This window comes from Diadema setosum, chromosome 5, assembly GCF_964275005.1.
Source record: "Diadema setosum chromosome 5, eeDiaSeto1, whole genome shotgun sequence".
NCBI classification, from domain to species: Eukaryota; Metazoa; Echinodermata; class Echinoidea; order Diadematoida; family Diadematidae; genus Diadema; species Diadema setosum.
This window is the reverse complement of record NC_092689.1, coordinates 10,864,753-10,886,197: the sequence shown is the minus strand read 5'-3', so window position 1 is coordinate 10,886,197 and position 21,445 is coordinate 10,864,753. Positions and strand designations below refer to the sequence as shown.

The following is a 21,445-nucleotide window of genomic DNA, read 5'->3' as shown; positions in this document are numbered from 1 at the left end:
AGACATTAAAATAACATATCGTTTATCTAATTGATGTGGCTAGCTAGGAATTGTAGTAGGATGTTCAAAAACAGAAGCTACTGTATCGCAGATTTCTTCACACTTTGTGCCATGACCATGGCAATTTTCTGCGATGCAACATTGTAAATGTAAAGCTTGATAATCCTGCAGCAGACAGCAAAGACACGCAATATTGCGTAGGTTGTGAAGGGCTCAGTCAGTGACTGAAGAGGTTAGGCCTATCACTTGTTAAACGGCGTTCCATACAACAAGAGTAGCTCGCCGGCTGCTCAGTGCGTGGTGGTTCATGGGATATCACCTTGCTTGGCACACGGGGAGTGAGGTACTGATTAATGTAGCCTGGGGCTGTAAAGTGCATGCATTGTCAATTATTTTCGCGCTAGTTTCTGGTTGCGCGAAATTCGCGAAAATTTCCAGTTTTACAGTAGTCTACACTTAATATTGATTTACACTAGACTCTACACTACACAGTTAACTAGATCTATTTGATTACATGTAGAACTAATTTACCTAACGTTACTCAGAAAAAGAAAGCATTGCGAAAGGCCTGTACGGTGGACATTAGTCATTACTTCTCATGCTACTTACGTACTAACGTTAGTACTCAGTCAGTCTCAAGAGAATATTGCACTACCTATCTAACTTACATGTAGTAATAGTTAGATCTAGGCTACATATGTAGGGCCTAGGCCTAATATCAAAAATATGCCTATATTTCTAATTTGCAGGGAAGAGGGCTACATCGTCATCGGTATCTTTAAAGACAAAGCACATAAATTTAATTTATCTGTCAACGTCTGCCTGCTGCTGGGCCCATGCACTCAAATCGATGCGGTAGATATCTCTCCCCTCTGCTATGTTCATTCAGTACAACTAACAGAGAGATAGGCCTATTAACACATTAACACCATCACTATCAGTAGATTCCATAACCGATAACGTAACGTTCGTCAAGCAAGTTTCATTCACAAACTAACGTTTCAATTTGAACGTTTTCCACACACACTTTTAACAAGTTCTGCTCACATACGTTCGTAATACCATGAAGACTGATGGAAATACGAGCCTGCAATCATCTTACCTTAGTTTCGACTTAACAGATAGTCATGATCAACGTGATTTCTATAGCATACACCTCGGTAACACTTGAGGAACGCCGTTCATTGATCAGCATGTAGCTTGCATTGGGCTAGTTCATCGAGCGTCTCACGCCTTTACACCGTGGTGGTATTGGTAGCGAATCACGGGTTTGGCAAGCTAGCTGGCTGTATGACTTTGGTGCTATCAATCTAGCCATGTAACACGTTAGCGTACATGTCAGATGCCCGAGATGTATCACAACCGGAAACGCTGTGCACATAACGGTGAAAGGGCAAGTGACATGCGTATTAGGTCATTATCATCAACGTGGCAGTTCTTTCACTCTATTTTCCGGGGGTGCCATTGCCTAGGGTTTGATTGGGTTTCAGAATATTTCATGCGCGAGCACAGAATTTGCGATTTCTCCATTACGTTTTTCACGTATAGAGTATCTTCCAGCGGCCTAGAAATGAGAAAGTTTGTTACACGACTGTAAGGAATTGAATTGGATACGGGGCTTTTGTTTGTGCCCTTCCCTAGAAAATAGAAATAATGAATAGAAATTATAATAATTAGCCATTATCATCATCATTGTTGTGCATATTGTTATCATTATTATCATAACCGTATCAATGATTATGATTATGATTATGATTTAGTGCAGTGAGTGTAATTACCAGGGACATACCCATCATGCTTTGTTTTTCTTTGTGGATGGAATGTTTTATCCAGTTCAGGGCGATGAATGAAAGTAATAATGATAATAATGATAAATTTCAACTTTATTTTTCATTTCCATTAAATTAAATCTTTAAAAAAAAAGTAATCGTCATTCTGGGGAAAATCCCCTTTCCTATGTCAGATGCTCTTGCTAAGAATGTTCAAAATACAAAATACGAAATAACCTTATCTATAGTGACATATTTAGAATCATTGATATGTGACGAACTGTAAACTATGATAGGACAGGTTATACTCATGCCCCCTCGTTTGGCAAGAATAAACGTGCAAATTGTAAAATAATGTACAAACAACTATACAGTATGTCCAAAAAAAAATCACAATCAGATTTTCGCATTGATAACACCCAACATGTTAAAAAAAGTGTCTAAATGCTACTTCAGGGTCTTAAAATATAACATCTTAGCTCTATTTTGCAAAAAATCCCATCCGATTTGGTTAAGCGGTCACAGAGAAATGTGGATTGTTGTAAAGCATGTCATGAGTCTGATTCTTCCAAGTTTAGCACTTTGATGATCTTGTGTGTGAATACAGAATTTGGAGGGAAGAGATTCCTGACATCCTCTACAAAATTCCTCATTTCTCTTTGACCATTGAAGCAAATCGAATGGGGTTTTCTGTAAGATGTTGGCAACGAGTTATAGTTTCATACCCTGAAATTGTATTTGGATTGATTCATTATTCTTAAAGCTATCATTGTGGAGGGTACCGTTGTAATTTTTTTTTTTTTTTTTTTTTTGGGGGGGGGGGGGGACGTGCGGTATATTGCTTGGAGCCCGTAAAGTGATTCCCATAAAAAGCTATTATAAAATAAGTTCTTACTAGATAGGTAATTTTCAGCTGTAACGAATGACAAATTATGAAGTCGAAGAATTTATATAACAAAATGAAACCCCAATACATTTAACGAGAAAGAGCGTTGTGATCACCCGTAAAATGTAGTTGTTTCATAGTAATAATCAACTCGCCAACACGACGATTCCACGTACGTTTCCACTTCCATGCAGTGCAAAAGCAATACCGGGTACATACACTATAGTATATTATGCCTCTAGTAGCTTATTTTTCCTATTCGTGTACAACACCTATATATTCGCGATGAATGCCATTCAAATGCCATAACAGATAATGTCTGTTCATGCCGCGTACAGACGTTCATTATGCAAAAGTGTATACAGCTGTAGGCTGCCTTATGGTCAACTACCGAGTATAACACTGCATGCATGCAGCCATCATAGCAATTCAATAAACACTTGTATACGCATGCGTATACACATACACAGACAGACAGACAGACAGACAAACACACACACACACACACACACACACACACACACACCATGGGCGTAAATCCCGGGGGGGGGGGGGATGGGGGGATATATCCCCCCTGAAATGGAGGAGGGGGGATGGCCTGTACAATCATCCCCCCCCCCCTGAATTTTTAGGAAAAAATGGAGGAAGCAGAAATGTGATATGTATCAATTTTGGCATATTGCATGACGTTTGTACGCCGGCCTTCAGACAGGTAACAGAGCTGAACAATATATGCTATCTTGTAGGAAAATGTATACACAATTTTCTCAGGCGCTCGCTCGCCTATTTTGGCTTCGCTCGCTCGCGAAGAAAGTAACATCGACATACACTGCGAGGTATGGCTCAGACGTTGACAACGTCAAATAGTATAGGCCTACATGTAAACATCCTATGACGCGAGTAACTGGGGACCATCTGCAAAATATGTACAAAAACAAACAAACAAACAATAACAAAAAATATATCGCCATAATTGAACCCCTCCATTTCCTGAATCATTATTGAGAAACGACAGTGACTGATGACTCAGTCAGGATACATCTATGGGCATACCCAGGGAAGATCAGGGGCGTCGAATCTATTGGGGGGGGGGGGGGCAAAGGGGCATTTGCCCCGCCCCTATACGGATGTGTTTAGGCAGACAAATCATTTATCCCCCAAGCAATTCCCGAGATGAGGACAAATCTCGAACTTTCTTAATGGAAAATATTGTCCAAATATCGCCAGAATTATGCACCAGATCGTTGTATTGCAATCATAAACATGCAGTGTGGACATATCATGAAGAGGCGTCGATGAGGAGGGGGGTGGTTCCCCCATAAAAGTGGGACAAACAAAAGCGAAAAATATAGCTACAAACGGCAGTTTTTGGAGTGTAAAATGTCAAAATTTTAAAGCTCGCTCGCTTCGCTCGCTCGCATTTAACCGCTATGCCATGCTGATGTTGCTGCCAGTGACTGACAGCAGTTGCGCCCGGTGCGCCCCCCTTAATTTCCAAAGCGAAAAAATACAGCCACAAACCACAGTTTTTTAGACTGTAAAATGTCAAAATTTTCAAGCTTACTCGCTTCGCTCCCTCGCATTTAATCATTATGCCATTCTTATGATGTTGCTGCCAGTATTGCCAGCAGTTTACGCCCGGTGCGCCCCCCTTAATTTCCAAAGCAAAAAAATACAGCCACAAAGGACAGTTTTTTAGACTGTAAAATATCAAAATTTTCAAGCTCACTCGCTTCGCTCGCTCGCATTTAATCGTTATGCCATTTTCCTGATGTTGCTGCCAGTAATTGCCAGGAGTTGCGCCCGGTGTGCCCCCCCCCCTTAATTTCCAAAGCAAAAAAAAAATACATCCACAAACGGCAGTCTTTGGAAGCTTTTGGACTGTAAAATGTCAAAAATTTTCAAGCTCGCTCGCTCCGCTCGCTCGCATTTAACCACTATGTCATTCTCCTGAAGTTGCTGCCAGTGATTGACAGCAGTTGCGCCCGGTGCGGCCCCCCTTAATTTCCAAAGCGAAAGATATAGCTACAAACGGCAGTTTTTAGACTGTAAAATGTCAAAAATTTCAAGCTCGCTCGCTCCGCTGGCTCGCATTTGATTGTTATGCCATTCTCCTGATGTTGCTGCCAGTGATTGACAGCAGTTGCGCCCGGTGCGGCCCTCCTTAGTTTCCAAAGCGAAAAATATAGCTACAAACGGCAGTTTTGGGACTGTAAAATGTCTAAATTATTAATGCAAAAAGATTTCATCGTGGGAGGGGGAAACCTCCCTACCATACCCTCCCCCCCCCCCCCCCCCCGCTTGCTTCGCTCCCTCCGTGGCACATAACCGCTCCTCCTAAGATCAAATCCTGTCTACGCCGGTGATAGGCCCCATTATTTAGTAGGCCTTCACAGTGATGTCGCACAGGCGGAGCAAGAGCTGAAATACCACGATTTAGTCATTCAATAATATATTGTGAATATTTCATTTTCTTATTGTTTTTTAAAGAAAAGAAAACAAAATTTCACCAAAAGTGTGCACCAGATCGCTGAATTTCAGGTCTGAAAATACAAAATCTTCCTCGTGTGGGAGAGGGATACACACCCTCCCCCCGTTCGGTCGTTCCGCTCCCTCTCACAGATATTTCAAAAAGAAAAAGAAAAATATTTTCATACTTTTAAGGTCTCATTTTCCGCCGAAAGTCATCTGACAAGCAAAAAAAAAAAAAAAAAAGCAACAAGAACAAAACGTCTTCATATTTTTGCTGCCACTTTCCTCCCACTATAACTTATTCCATGCAAAAGAGTGGGACATCCGATTCCTGTAAAGTGTGTGTGTGTGTGGGGGGGGGGGGGGGGTTCACCAAGCTTCCCTCCCCCCCCCCCCCCCCCAAAGGCTGCGCCGGTCCGGTTATGGGCTTGTAATCGTGGTGATGGTGACCATCCCCCCCCCCCCACTCCTCAGTACGGATTTACGCCGTTGACACACACACACGCACAAACAAACACAAGTTACGAGCGCACATGCCTACACATTAATACAAATGCATTATTATACACACGTACAAACATCAGTTGTGAAAACAAAAAAGAAGTTGCACCTATATGAAATTCCACATGCACCAATGCCATGCTTTAGTGGACTTTAATGGAGTTATAGATCATCAATGAACAAAAGGTTATAATTTCGATAAAATTTGATATCTGAAAGTGAACAATCAAACTCGGCGATTTGTTTATGAGAAAGTCGGATTTCGTAAGGTAAAGTTTCCCATCATGAACTTTTGCGCCGAAAAGTCTTGGTCGCAAATAGATTCTTATGCAAATGATTAAGATGCTTTTTAACCTCAGGAAAAACTCTCTCTCTCCCAAAAAGTTACTACACGTATTATAGGTTATCACAACAGAACAAAATACTAATTTAATGCAATGAATGCAAGTTCGTTGCATTTTTAAAAAATCTCATATGCATGATGCCAACAGAAATAAACCAAAAAGACACGTTGTGTATGTGTGAGTGTGTGTATGTGTGTGTGTGTGTGTGTGTGTGTGTGTGTGTGTGTGTGTGTGTGTTTACCTTTATGTGTAAAGGAGACTTGCAAAGTCGTCGTGCATGCTTCCTTGAATTTACAGAGCAAACGCCAGGTCTATAGAGTGCATTCTCTAAAATAGAAAAAAAAGGTTATGCGAACTTAAATAACCCTTATACAGGAGGGAGGTAAAGTGTATAGAGGTATAACAGCTACTATGTTGTGATGAATTGAAACAAGGATCGTTGTATCCTTCGTTGCGCAATGTGCAACATGATGTGTGTATAGATATCTACGTGTCTTTGACAACGTGTGCAGATGCGCGTGCATAAGGTTTCATGTGTCTGTCTGTTTGATTGTTTTTGGATAAAAATAAAGTTATGCAACCCGGAAAAGACTTTTCCCACGTAGGCTAAAAACCACGTCATCCATATCAATTATCCTGGTTTTTTGTGTGGGGGAGACAGAACTTCTAATTGCATGCGTACAAACACTTCGAGGCATATTCATCGATTCTCTTGGGTGAAAGGAGTTATGCCTTGTCTACTATTTCTTAGGCACATTTATTGCAGGGAAAGGGGGTAAGAGGAAAGCAGTATAGAGATGGTAAGTATTCAGTAAACGTTCAATGTAGAAAGTTCGGTCGATCACTCCATTATGAATTATCCTGCTTAGTGGTTTTTGGGGTTTTTTTCGAGTGCGTTTGGTTTATGTTGTACTTGTTTGTTAAGACGAGGGTATAATGGTAACTCTAAATGTGTATGCCAAAGCTTTATGAAAATTCTGACAATTTTGATTTTACCCTAAAGGGTCAACTTGAACACTGAAGAATAATTTGATTAGAGGTTGAATTATGGCGCTGGTTGTCAGTATTTAAAATCAAAAGAACAATTAAGAGAAAATGTATTTTCCAATCAACTTTAAGATCACTCTTCCCACTGGGTATAAACCAGTCTAGATAGTGATAATGGTTACTCGAAATTATTTTCATGTTATTTCTATCGTTTCGTCATTGCCAGTGCTCTTAATCATGGTCAGTTATCATATTAATTATCTTTAGCGTGAGTGATGTCTATATATATATATACGTGTCTCAAAATGATTGAGTTTATTTAACTTGCTATATGTGATATAACGATGTGAAAAGTTGAACAGCAGCTTCTTTCATGCTAGCAAATAATTTGCCATTGACCTTGATATATTGGAACGCCTATTAATATAGAAGGATGGACGAATTGATATGCACAAACGAATTAAGAAGATTTTCCTGTCATTTTCAGACGGATACGGCTTTAGGATTCTTGTCGAAATTTGCTAAAATCGTATCAAACACTGGGATCTCTTTTTACGTGCAGTTATAGTGTACTATTTTCCGCTGATTGTGACAGCTCTGGTTAATTGCGCAATACATTAACCAACGCCATAATGACTACCGTCTAAAACATAGGTGCGGCGCCATTTCTCACAGTTGAATGAACTTTGTGCCAATGGCTGCACTGGACAAATATCAGGCACACTGATTGGATAAGGCGTAAGTCTCCCTTCTCCTCTATACGTGTTATACTACTCATGTCTTATTGGCTTGATCAAGCCGAATTGGCTTGATTTTTACTAGAGTAATGCATACATTTATTGAAAATGTATGCTTGTATAATTTTTGCTTTCTCGTCTTCAAGAAAAAAGTTACGACACCAAAATAACTTGAACGACGACCGTCCTCACTTGTAGTCTGCCACAGGGAACTAAGGGCAAAATGGTCCAATGACATGTCTTGTAATATAAATCGTCGGACTGGTGATGACGTCACCATCAACTGCATCCATATTGCTAGTTCCTGTCAAGTTGTGTACGTAGACGTAGACTAACGTGACGGTGTCCTGTGGATGAATGACGCAAAATTCTCCACCGAAGTAATTACTGTGTAATTACTGGGTTTGTGAAATAGTAAGTCGTGTACTGTAATCTATAATGGAATTTCTGATTAATATTTAGGGAGAAAATGCAAATAGTGTTTGAGGTTAAGACGCCATGATCCTCATTTCTTGTTCGCCGGTCTTTTTTTCGCTCCGTGTTATTTGGACGGAGATCGCATTCATTGGCATTGCACTCATTCTGTTATCACGCAGTGCAGTACAGTGCCAGTGGTGACAGTGATGCATAATTATGGTGCTTGATGCAAACTGTTTTGTACTAAAAATGTAAGTGTTCTAACAGTAACATGTTATATGAAACTCGCGTGTGTTACGTATCTGATGATGGGTGATGAACGTGAAATGCACTTCCATAGCGTAGTGATCACTTCCTTTCCTGTAAATTTAATGGCTGTAAAATTATTTTGTTTTGTCAAATTAAACAGTTTGCACAGCTCAGCAGCACTCCAGCACTATAGATCTAGACTAGTTCATACTAATTTTAATGTTAGCAGTCTCGACTGGAGTGTCAGTCATGGTTCTGTGGGCCTGTTTTAGGATGTGCATTTAGATAAGTTTACCCATCATGCCCATTTTGTAGAGCTATGACCATGTATGTAAATTTAAGTAATGCAAGCTGCCCATGATCATGATGATAATCATGATAATCATAATGCAGGGCTGCCAACTCTCACGCATTGAGCGTGAGACTCGCGCATTTTGGTCCTTTCTCACTCTTAACAATTTATTTCATTTGCATGCATTTCTATTGATCTCACTCATTTTGACTCCTAAATTATAGCATTGGCCTATGGAAGTCTCACTCTCAACTAGTTTCCAGTGTTGGCAGCCCTGATAAGACAACCACCCAATGCCGTCCAAAATTTGACCACCTGCTACATCCATGTAAAAACTTCGGCTATCCTGGGTTTTAGGGGTCTAAATTATTTTGGGCTTCTAACTTCAGCACAGGCATAGATATGATGGACTAGGCCTATGGAAAGCCAAAATGGTTTCACACTAACACTAACTTAGTCCCTAAGGCCTAACCCTGGCCCTAACCCTATTTGGCTTTCCATAGTCCGTATCTATGCCTGTGCTGAAGTTAGAAGCCCAAAATAATTTAGACCCCTAAAACCCAGGATAGCCAAAACTTCGCTTTTGTAGGGCCCGGGGGTTTCTAACGTCAATTACCGTATGGTCGCCACTGCTGTAAGGTCGCCAGACATTCACATCGCATGTAATGCGCACCGCGATCGGAGATCAGCTTGGGCGACAGCTTTTCATCACTCTCAAAATACATTCGTAATTCACCTTTTTCCTCCCTAAATACACAAATAATTGTAATCAAAATATATTTTCCCATATGTAAGAGGTGATAAAACCATTTTTAATGCGAAGATGTTTTTGATTTAGAATGGATTTCAGGCGGCAGACTAAGGGAGGTTTTCAAACGCGGTGACGGACGATGCATCCTTCATTGAAGTGTGTGTATAAACACACACGCTAATAAATATGTGGCAGGCTATGGGCGGCGAACTAATTCAGTGCCAATATTAGTTCGCCAACCTGGAAGTGCATAGGAATTACACACAAGTGGCGACCATACCGTAATTGACGTTACACGGTCAAACTTCGGTATGGGTGCTGATAAATTAAAGTTAGATAAAAAAAAGAACTGCCTGTTCAAATTTTTGCGTGTTTTGTATTTTGCGCAACCAGAAACTAGCAGTAGGCCTAGCACGAAAATAAAAGCATGCAAATATTTTTGCTTGACATGGAACGATGTTCCAGTAGCAGTAGGGCCTAGGGCCTAGGCCTAGATCTACCTAGATGGTAGTTGATGTCTTGATTCCGTGGAATTAAAAAATTGGGCCACATGAAACTCGTAATACCTGGCGGAGCGCAAATAGATTTAATTGGTCGTGCGAAAATATCCACTTTTACAGTAGGCCTAGGTGGTCTACAGGGCATGGGATTCCTATTATTCAATTTATAACTTGGAGAATCTAACACCATTAGATTGTCAGTATACTTGGTCTATGGCTATTCATCTCATTTCCTATCCAGCTGCAGGCTCTTGTATCCAAACACTTGAAAACCAGTATTGAAAACCAGAACATGAAATGTAACGTTATTAGGCTACACTGTAGACCCTCTATAGCCTATAGCTATAGACATGCTCTGGTAGAACTCTTGTATGAGTGGTAAATATGCAGTGCACAACAATATTAACTAAATGAAAAATGGGAAATGGGACAGAAACTGCTTTGATCTAGCATCAAAACAATTATAGTATCTATTCTAGTGATGCATTCATGTTATTCTTGATGCTTGTCAAAATTTTTTAGATTTGACAGTCGTGTCGCAAATGGCCATGGGAACCTTGATTTAGCGTACACATGTTGATTAATCTTTAACACATTGTCTACACGTCATCTTCTAGATCTCAATCCCACTCTACGACAGTGCTGCTGCTGTTCACACTGCACATTTGTTGTTGTAGTATAATTTATGACAGATACAACAAGAGTTTGGATGAAACAAACTGAATATGCTGGACACATCAACCTCATAAATGGTATTCCCAGGTTTGGATACTGCGTGACACTGCCATTTTGAAAGTTCTGCATACTTATGTGTATGAAATTCAGCCGTACCAAGTCCTATACATAAGGCATGAGACATGTGCTGCATTAAATGTAGCCTTTCTCATGCTCACTTGCCAGACAAGCTTTTTACATGCCTGAGCACAAAAAACAAAAAACAAAAAAAAATGACAACATAAAACATGGATTTCTTACCACCAAGTCATGTTCTTATTTAGACTCCTCATTATGAATGCCGCTATGATTGTGTCTTTCTAACGTGGACTGCTTCTGATATTTCTATTCATTTTGCAGGATTTCCAGAGGTCTGTAAATAGATATTCACAGAAGATGAGTTATATATGGAACTATATTGTCGACACCTTCACATCACTGCTCACAAGTTTAGGTAAGTAGAGACAGTGTGAGTTTTAAAAAGTATTATAGAAGCTGTTATTTTTGCAAATGTCTGGAATCGCTGTTCAGCCACAAATTTAACAACATGTGAAAATATCGCCACCTGATGCCCTAGCAGAGTGAACGGACAGGCATTGATGTACTTATGATAGCCTCTGTGTCAAAACATGAATACGATCTCTCTTGAAAATGGCTGAGATCTTCTTTTTCACAAAAAGGACAGCTTTTAACAGTATAAGCGATGTTGGAATTCCAAGTCTTTGTTTCAGTGTTTCTCATTTTGTGCATACATGAACATTACTTCTTCTGGCAGACTTGTTGACAATTTGGGCTGAATGGTGAGGTCCTCAAGCTAGTTACTAAATAATTGACCTTAATTGCTTGGTTGAAGTGGCAATCATCCAACTTTTGCTACTCTTACGGAATAGACATTTTGTTTTATGAACAAATGAAATCTGTTCCATTTACTGTGGTATGAAGTTATGTGTTTATGTTGAACCATATGTACCCTTTGCAGTGTACTGTTGATAGTATTGACTTGTATTTTTTTTTTTTTTTTTTTTTGGGGGGGGGAATATATATAATGGGTAACTGACAATTCAGAAGGTTGCATGAATCAAAAGAAAAAAAAAGCAGTTGACTGAAAATAGAAGACAGTCAGAATCAGTGGAAATATAGATAATGTGTGATTTTGTGCCAAGCCTTGTGACCTTTGTTGTCATGGAGAAATTACCACAAACCCGAACGGGTATTTGCTGCATGTCATATTTTTGTCTCTGTACATTGTGTCATATCGTCAACATTGGGAGATTTCTACACTTTTTCGCAATCAATGACAGGACTATGGGGCAAATCGGGCAGACTAGTATTTCTCGGTCTAGACAATGCCGGGAAGACGACCTTACTATCAGTCCTGAAAGATGACAGAATGGCACAGCATGTCCCCACATTACATCCAAGTAAGTAAATTATTGATGATAATCAACTCTTTGTCTTTCTCAGGTACAGTGCACTCCCGTTATAACAAACACGGTTATAATGAAATTCCGGTTACAACGAAATAAAAATTCAGGCCGCAAGATTATCTACCTGTACTCTGTGTATTTGTATTGTTTATTTGTTCGTTTATAACGAAGTTTCGATATAACGAAAGAAAGCCGCCGATCCCAAGGACTTCGTTATAACGGGAGTCCACTGTATGTATCTGTGTGTTGTATACATATGATAGAGGGAGAGGTAAGGGTGAATGAAACTCTGAAGAGATTGCTGTTTAATGAATTTGTGCATATTTGGCTCTGTCTTGTACTAGCTTGACTGTCCCAGTGGGCAAAAATTTGTTGAATATCAGTCTCTCATGGAATTTCATTCACCCTTGTTTCATATAAGGATATATCAAAGATCTCCGACTCCCCTTTTATTTTATATTATGTGTGAACAATCTCTGTTTGAGGATGCCCAAGTACCGACTAGTTCTTAGGTGCTGATACTGTTTGGAATGCAAGTGTCACTCTGCTTTGTATAACCATCCCTCTGTTGTGTCCTGAAGAGATGAAGCTTGACTTAGCACGAATAATGTGCCCATTCTCAATGGCTTTGAAAGAAACTACATGATGTTTTTTGCCTTAGATAATCTGTCTCCTCCACGCTATTCTTTAATTTTGCTTTGAATGTGTAAACACGGTAGAGATGATCGGATTAGAAACTGTCCGCCGTTGAGCTGTGTCTGATGTTTGAAGGTTGAAAAAAGTTTGAATGTTCTTGGCCCCATTTCATAAAAGATGTTAGGGTGGCAACTCTTGCTGGAATGGCAACTTCCAATAGCAACAGCCAATCAGGAAGCTGGATTCTTGTCGTTACTATGACAATTGCCATTCCAGCAAGAGTTGCCACCCTAACATCTTTTATGAAATGGGGCCCTGATCTTACACGTCCAATCAAATCCATGCAGCTTTGAAATCACATGTATTTGCCTTGCAGCATTTAACCAATCAGAATCTTTTGTATGGACTCCAATTTTTATATTCTTTGAATACTTTCAGATATGATTACATGTTGACACATTTAATGTCAATGTTGTCAATGTTAACGTTCCACTCACAGCATCAGAAGAGTTGAGGATTGATGGGGTCACCTTCACAACCTTTGACCTTGGTGGTCACTTACAAGCCAGGAAGGTGTGGAAGAAGTATCTGCCCGCTGTGGAGGGCATCGTGTTCCTTGTGGATGCTGCAGAGAGGGAGAGGTTTGCAGAGGCAAAGACAGAATTAGATGTAAGTGTGTGTGATCCTTCCAGAGGAGAATGAAACCCAAATATACATGTGCATTTAGTAAATGCAGCAATATTAGTGGAACACATGGTAAAAGTTTGATGAAAATAGGACAATCGTTTCAAAAGTTACGCATTTTTACAGATTTCTTATTGATTTCTCTGCAGACAAACCAGGTTACAGTATTTATGCCACTACCACAAAGCATTGCCAGAGGCACTTTTGATGTTTAGTGTGTGATGATGATGATGATGACGACGACGATGATGATTACAGTATTTATGCCACTACCACAAAGCATTGCCGGAGGCACTTTTGATGTTTGCTGTGTGTGTTGTGATGGTGATGGTGATGATGATGATGATGAAAAATTGGTCAATGATTATAGTGCTTTATTTATCCATTATTCATTGTGCCCCATGTGTTTCGTCATCTGATCTTTGCTTCCAACGTGTCTGTCTGTTGTGTGCAGAGTTTAATGACAGACGAGATGGTGGCCAACGCCCCCATCCTGGTGCTCGGAAACAAGATTGACTTACCAGGAGCAGCTAGTGAGGAGGAGCTAAGGTATCAGATGGGTCTCACTGGCCAGACAACTGGAAAGGTAAAATTGAGTCATTCGCCCACAAACTTGCCCCCATGGATTTGACAAATATATCCTTTGCATATTGTGATGAACAATTTTACATCAAATGATAGTAGCCTTGTCAGGGATAAGTCTTTTGTTTCCTGTTTTCATCAGAGTCAAGCAAAGAAAAAAAAATATGTTGGCATTTATCTTTTCCCAGATAATAATAATAAGTACTGGCAGTGTTCAGGGGTCTTGTCTTTTTTTTTTTCCAGTCTTTGTCATGTTATGTTGTCATAGGCATCATGTTCAAAAGTTTTCTATCTATGAAGTTCATTGCGTTTTAAAGGTAGGGAATCCCATTTGCATGCCTTAAATGAAGAGTTGTATAAATACAGTGGTATGTTGAAGAGAGTATCATTTTAGAAACTCCCATAAAGTATTGAAAGTGGAAGGTAACATTTAGTACATTTTTATTGACCATTAGATTTTGAATTGAATTTTTTTCGGGGCTCACCATAAATTCCAGTACATTACTAGGCTACCTTTGCAGACCCATGCACTGCATGTGTGTCCATCATGTATATTTTGTGAAGAAAGTTCATCAAAACTTACAAACATTTCTATATACATTCTTGCCACACACTCCATATGTTATTACATCAGCTCTTAAACTTTTAGATTTGTGTTTATAGATAAAAAAATACAGAAGACTGCAACAAAAAGGCTTAAGTGTGGCTGACACACAGAACTAATGAGTAGTTGAGTTTTGTGCATTATTCAAATTGTAGATAACTGTTGACTTTCAAATTTCTCAGCAGTGGCCTAAACAAGTCCCCTGAGGTTCATATTTAATGTTTTGCTGCATTTTGGGAGGTCTGTAAAAGGTATTCCTACCTTTAAGAGGAAACGGAAACCCAAATATAAATTTGGTTTGAGTGAAAGCAACAATATTAGTGGAACGCATCAGCGGAAGTTTGAGGAAACTTGGACAGTTGATTTAAAAGTTATGAATTTTTAAAGTTACTGTGCCATCATCACTGGATAAGGAAACTACTACACTTCATGATGTCGGTATGGACAACAGAATAAAGAAAATGTAAATGAAATTCAACAAATTTTTCACTCTTCTACTATAAAGAGAGAGCACTTGACTCACACAGAAAGCTGGAGGAATAATATTACCCTTAACATTTGTAGTAACAATTCACTGGAATGTGTGCTTTTCATAAATTAAATTTTGTGAAATTCTCTGTATATTTTTTTTTTATATTGTTGTCAACAGTGATGTCATAAAGTGTAGTAGTCTCCTTATCCAGTGATGATGGCACCAAAACGTTAAAATTTTATAACTTTTGAATCGATTGTCCAGTTTTCCTCAAACTTTCACTGATGTGTTCTACTAATACTGCTGCTTTTACTCAATCCACATTGGGCTTTGGTTTCCTTAGAAATAACTGCTTTAGTAGTAGAAGGACATATTGAAATCAATAACATTAACTTGAGATTTACTTACCAGTATGAACGTATATACCAGTTACCACATTGTCATGGTTCTTGTCATCCTAGGGGAAGGTTCCGCAGAGAGAGCTTCCAGGCCGTCCCCTGGAACTCTTCATGTGCAGTGTCCTGAAGAAGCAAGGCTACGGAGAGGGCTTCAGGTGGCTAGGACAGTACCTCTAAGCCACACAGGCGCTGTTTCGGCGGCAACAGCAAACAGCAGCAACACCGAGAAAAAAAGACAAAGACAAGACTGATTGTGGACACGAATAGTATTTAAGAGGGAATACTGAACGTTTCATTCCGAGGTTCCAAATGCAAGATCGTCAAGGGCTGGCGAAGGAAGGCAGAGTGCGCAAGCCATTTAGAAACGTGATAATCGAGGGTAGACGGAGATGTGCTTGTGGCCAACTGCCTTGCTGCTCCAGATGAGTTTACTGCAAATGGTTTGTGTGACCTGCAGATAGCCATGCCAATATCTTCAAGGTATAACCCATTAAGAGATTCCAGAAAAGAGCGAGGGAGAGAGAGAGAGAGAGTGTGAGAGTAAAACTTGCCTTGTTGATATTGGCAGAGCTAATGAGGGGTGTTCTACGAGATAATGTTGTAATGTCAATGAAACTGTATTGTAAGCATTACTATAGCCCCCCATTGTAAATGTGGGGCATGGAATCACACAGCCAATGATGGGATGAAAATTTTGCCGAGACTCTGGTGGGCAATCTTTGACAGACACTTGAGGAGCCATGTGGATGGCTTTTTGACAGTTCATAGCTCTTTGGAATCATTGCGAAATTTTCAACTCGTCACACAGGGTTGTTGAATACATGCTAGGATTCATATCATCAGCTACATAGAAATGACTTTCCAAACCAGTAGCCCATGTTTTACCAGGCTAACTTTCGGAGTATACTTCAGAGAAATTGCAAATTACAGAATTGAATAAAAATAACATTCGTGTACATTTATGAGATATGCTGGGATCACTTTTGTCAGAACAGAAAGCTCATGTGGCATCATGCTGGGGTATTCATAAACCACACTGCACAGCATCAAAACAGGGACTGTTGAGGGCCAGAACCAAAGTAGAACAATCAAAATTCATCAAGCTTTTGAACATGATTTGCCGTAGAAATTATCATACATGAGCTGTGTGAAATATTCTGGACACCACTTCCAGTGGAGTGGGGAGGCCCATTAGTCAGAACAAAGACTTGAAATATGTGCATGGTGATGCAGACTTTCCAGACATGCTTTAAAATTATAGAAAAATTTGTAAACATGTTTGGAATAAGGGTTCTGCGTACCACATGGATAGCTTTATTTTACAATGGGCAAAATACTGTTGGTGGATGTGCTGTGTAAGTTATTCGGGATGAGCATGGTAAAAGAAAAAAATAAAAGGTGAAAGTCTCTCTTTAATCTCTTCTCCTGAGAATTATGTTTCAGCAAATTTCAAAGTAAGTAGGTAATGCTGTATAAATATCACATGTGTATATGGTATGTTTTATACTTTAATACCAATGCTGGACTGTTCACTTTGAATTTGCAATCATATTCATGTCTGTAAATGAAAGCAGTTTAGGCCATCGCATGTGGAAATGCATGATTACATCTGGCAGCATCAAAGCAATCAATTTCTGTGTCATTTTATTTTTCCTCAGATACTGCATTACAGCCTAGTAAATCAATTCTTAGCACGAGAGTTGCTCCAATTCTGTTAGTACACCACCTGTCCTGAACTAAATATCAAATTCCATTAAGTTTTCATTTGTTGTAGACCCAAAAGACATTATGCAAATACTTCAAATTTATGTTGTTTGACTTGTTCAATCTGCACACGCTTATTTCTGAATCAATGTTTCCTGCAGCAGCTTTGATTATTAGAATGCTTGTGTCGCTGTGTCTGGCCTTGAAGGAATCAGAAAATTTAACACTTAGCAGTTCTGCTCACATAGGAATGTGAAATGAAATATGCTGTAATGAGCACAAAGATTATGTAATGTGAGTGTCATGTTGTGAATCTGTACAAGTTTGCTCTGCTGCTCTAGATCTTGAGAGGTAAAAACCAACAACAACATTTAGACAAGGTGAAAATATTGAATGCGCTGTCAAATGTATCGAGTTCAGCAAGCTTGACCTGTAGAGCAATGGAATTCATGCCACAACACTCCCTAACTGAATTAGAACATGTTAGACCTAAAAGGAGTCAGAGGTTGTGGCAAGATATGTTTTTACTGGTGTATTCATGTGTCTGTGTGGAAGCAGTCCATTTATCACAAGAGGAAACCCAATATTGCATTCTTGCTGCTAGGAACATGGAATACCAATGAAATTACTGAAAGATTCATAGGTACTCGCAACTGCTTGAGTGAGTGTGAAAGCTGTGAAAGTTGAGACATATCTAACTTAACATTGTTCAGGGATAACACAAATGAAACCAGGTGACGTGGTAAAATGTTGGTATGCACAGGTAATCCTTCCATGAATAGGAGTGATTTAACTCCAGACACAAGTGTTGCGAGATTTTTCAATGAATTCACCTTTCTTGTGTAGTAGCGTGTCATGACATTATGGCTTTAGGCTCTTTCATTTGACAGTTGATCTTTATGCAAGTAAAGATGCATCTGCATAGGTTGTAATCAAAATTTCAATATTTTGAAAGAGTATAATTAATGCAGTGGAGCCAAACTTTCCCAATGAAGATGTTATTCTATTCTTATCTTCATTGCAGTTGAGATTGATAGTTTAAATTAATGATGTATGCAGGACACATATGATTTCAGTGTTTGCTAACATGTGAATTCCCATTTGATTTTTTTTTCTTGTCTTTTCGTAAATAGTTTGTTAGAATTATATAGTGAGAGAGAAAAAAATAAGCTTGCCAACTATTGAAGAAGAAGATATGGCAAATGTCATTACAAGTGCAGTGAATGATTTCACTGTGGCAAACAAACCCTCTTTCGGTGTGGCTTTTGTGTATGAGCACCTTTCACTATTGTAGGGGTTTCTTTTTGCTTTAAATTCTATAAATTAGCTGCAGATTTAATAGATTTTATTTTGTAGGTTTTGAAGTGAGATGTTTCTTATTTTGGGACGGCTCAACAAGAAAACACAAGGAATGAACATGGCGAGTTGTTCGATAACAGTATCACCCAATTCAAACAACCGCAGAGAAAAGTATTGCTGTAATCATGCCGAGTTTCTATTTGTGATAATGCTAATGTCATCCAATGCCGAGTTTTACTCTTAATATGTTAACCTGTATTTTGTTATTTTCCTCCCTTTTATTTTTCTTGGAGGACGAGTAAAGGTGTCATTTGCAAAAATCTTACGATTTATAAACTCATTACCACATGTATTGTTTAATTATTACCATACATGAATTAAGTACCAATAAAGAGAGGACATTTTCAAGAAATTATGAACCTGATATGTATGATTGATCCTCTTGCATGTTGTTTAGCAGATTACCGCTGAGAACATGTCAATGTGCATCAAGTTTTCTTTCTTTCATTTTCTTTTTCTGGGAAGTCATTTTTGATGTTACCAAAAAACAAAATAAGGATCTAAAAGACTAACGGCATACAGTACACTGTTGTAAGGTTTCCTTTTGTGACCCGAGACTAAATTGCAGCAAGGATGACTTGGGCTTTAATTGAAAATCAATCCCAAACTCTTTGCTTGGTCATATTTTCTCTCTTCAATGCCTCTGCAGGGTTCCTTGTAATCATTTTCAGAGTATGTACATGTTATCTGTAAGTGATTGCAAGCAAAAAAAGCACACATAATGTAGGCCTAGTCCATTGCTCTAGTTGGGATCTTATTACAGTGTATTTAACACTGGCAGGATTCTTCAAACAACAGAGCAAACCATGCCCATTTCACTTTTTCTCTGCATGCAACAGTTTCCAATGCTAGAGAAGCTACAGTCCATGTCATACCTACAATCAACTCTTACCGTAATGAAAGTCACACAAGTCATACATGCAGTAAATTCTCATATTTATTTATTTATTTTTTTTTTTCATTTGAACATCGACACTATGAATTGATTGTACTGGGTACAGAGTTACAGAATGTGTAGTGATCAGGTTGAGGAATAAGCAAGAATTTCAAAATTTATTACAAATCACAGTGAACAAGGATGAACATACCAGCTTCACAAAAGAATACAGGATTGGGTGTTCATGGAAGCAGAACAAAAGGAAGCATCCATAAATTGTACATTGGTGAAGTGGTATTATTATGAGATTAAAATTATAGATTGCTACATTACTGGAATATAGGAGTCTTGTATGTCGTCATCCTCATTCAGTGTAATTTGTTTGGGGTTTTTCAGAGTTATGGTTTATCTGCTCCGGGACCAGAATAAATTCCACAAATCTATGCATGACACTATCGATTTATGTATGACACGATTTGAAATCATGAAAACCATCTGGAATTCCCTTTTAAAGTGAAAACATAGTTCTGGTAAGGGTTTGAGAACCCATCTTGCACCATTTTATATTTGCTTGCAATATATCAAAAGATTCCAAGAAACTTAGCTGACGCGATTTGCCAGGATGATGAGTTGTCAAAGTAGTTTGGGATCAAAACTAAAAGTCAGTATACCGACTTTTATTTCAAAAGGATCCAGGTTAACTCGGTGTCAGGGACAACTTGGGCCTATTTCAGACAATTTATATGCAGTTTGTGATCGCCATATTCTATACATAGACGCATGTTCATTTTGTAGGCGCGCCAAAGAGGTTCTTTGTTGCGTGCGTTGTATCAACTTGAACTGCAACCAGCCATAACGCGAAGTGCTCTCATAGTACAACACTGTGCAATCCAGAGGGACAACTCGGCCCCGCCATCAATGAGGCCGAGTTCCCCCCCCCCCCCACCCCCGAGTCCGAGTTAACCTGACCCCAATCAGGTAAGTTCTGAGATGCGAACATTTTTGGTTGATATACATTTTTGTTGCTCATTACAGCATTGTTCCACACATTTCTTAGGCATACGTGTACATTTTGGAGCAAAATTTGACAATTTTGCAGGCATACCAGAACTATGTTTTGCCTTTAAATCAACATAATTATTGCTCTACGTCTAAGCATCTATGTTCCATCCTGATGGACTAACTTTGAACAGCCCTGCACATGTAATCTCGACCCTATCATGACTCGAGTTGAGACTGATGAGAGGTTTTCATTCTGAGCAACTTTCTTGTGGAAATGCACTGTACACATACTATCAGCCTCACACATTCAAACAAGAAAGCTTCACTCTTTTCTCCAATACATTTGTGTCGTGTTTGATATCCCACATTAGTTAAACTGTATTCATTGTAAAAAAAAAAAAAGAACCACAGACAATAACACCCTCTCTGCAATGAAATAATTGACACAGAGGTAACAAATACAACATACATTGTACAATGCTCTGACTTTATTGTACGGTATCCATATTGGCTTCATGGAAAGTACATCTACAAGTTTTATATACACATTGTATCAAATTGTACTGGCATTAGGTCACTGTAATACCACTGCAATTTAGACATGTAGTGTTTGAATTGATTTGATTAATGCATATACGGGTGTTCTACAGAAAAACAGAAGACAAGTAAAAAGACATGTCTGACCACATTTGAACAAAAGAAAAACAACTATACAAAAATAAGAAAATGTCTGTTATGTTCAAAGCAGATTCAGCTGTACAGTACATCCAAAAAAAAAAAAAAAATTAGATTTCTGCACTTCATAAAGATGAAATAATCTGAATGCAATTTGAGGGAATGAAAATGAAACTTTTTACCTACATTTTGCAGAAAACCCCATTCAATTTGGATATTGTCAAAAAGAAAAAACTTATGTCAATCTCCACCACACAATTTTTAATTATGAGTATGTACTTGCCTGAAATAATTTTGGTTTGTATATGTACACCTTAATTTAATTTTGATTTCTCTGTATGTTTTAACTGAATTTGTGAAAATAAACTTAAAACTTGAAATGTGGATTGTTGGAAACATGTCATGG

The 21,445-nt window shown here is 38.8% G+C and overlaps 2 protein-coding genes across 2 annotated transcripts in view; one reads left to right on the top strand and one right to left on the bottom strand.

Annotated features, from left to right (window-relative positions):
- The window catches only part of LOC140229079 (protein transport protein Sec24A-like), a 35,396-nt gene extending 34,159 nt beyond the window's left edge, over positions 1-1,237 (bottom strand). Inside the window, exon 1 of the mRNA XM_072309340.1 lies at positions 1,103-1,237. The gene's annotated coding sequence lies outside the window, so the exon portion shown is untranslated. The remainder of the gene's footprint in view (positions 1-1,102) is intronic.
- Positions 1,238-7,994: 6,757 nt separating this feature from the next.
- Positions 7,995-18,844, top strand: LOC140228589 (small COPII coat GTPase SAR1B-like). Its single transcript, XM_072308819.1, has 6 exons — positions 7,995-8,110; positions 10,980-11,073; positions 11,921-12,040; positions 13,182-13,351; positions 13,821-13,952; positions 15,486-18,844. The coding sequence occupies exons 2-6, from the start codon at positions 11,016-11,018 to the stop codon at positions 15,597-15,599; spliced, it is 594 nt and encodes a 197-aa protein (XP_072164920.1). The 5' UTR covers positions 7,995-8,110; positions 10,980-11,015; the 3' UTR covers positions 15,600-18,844.
- The last annotated feature ends 2,601 nt before the right edge of the window (positions 18,845-21,445 follow it).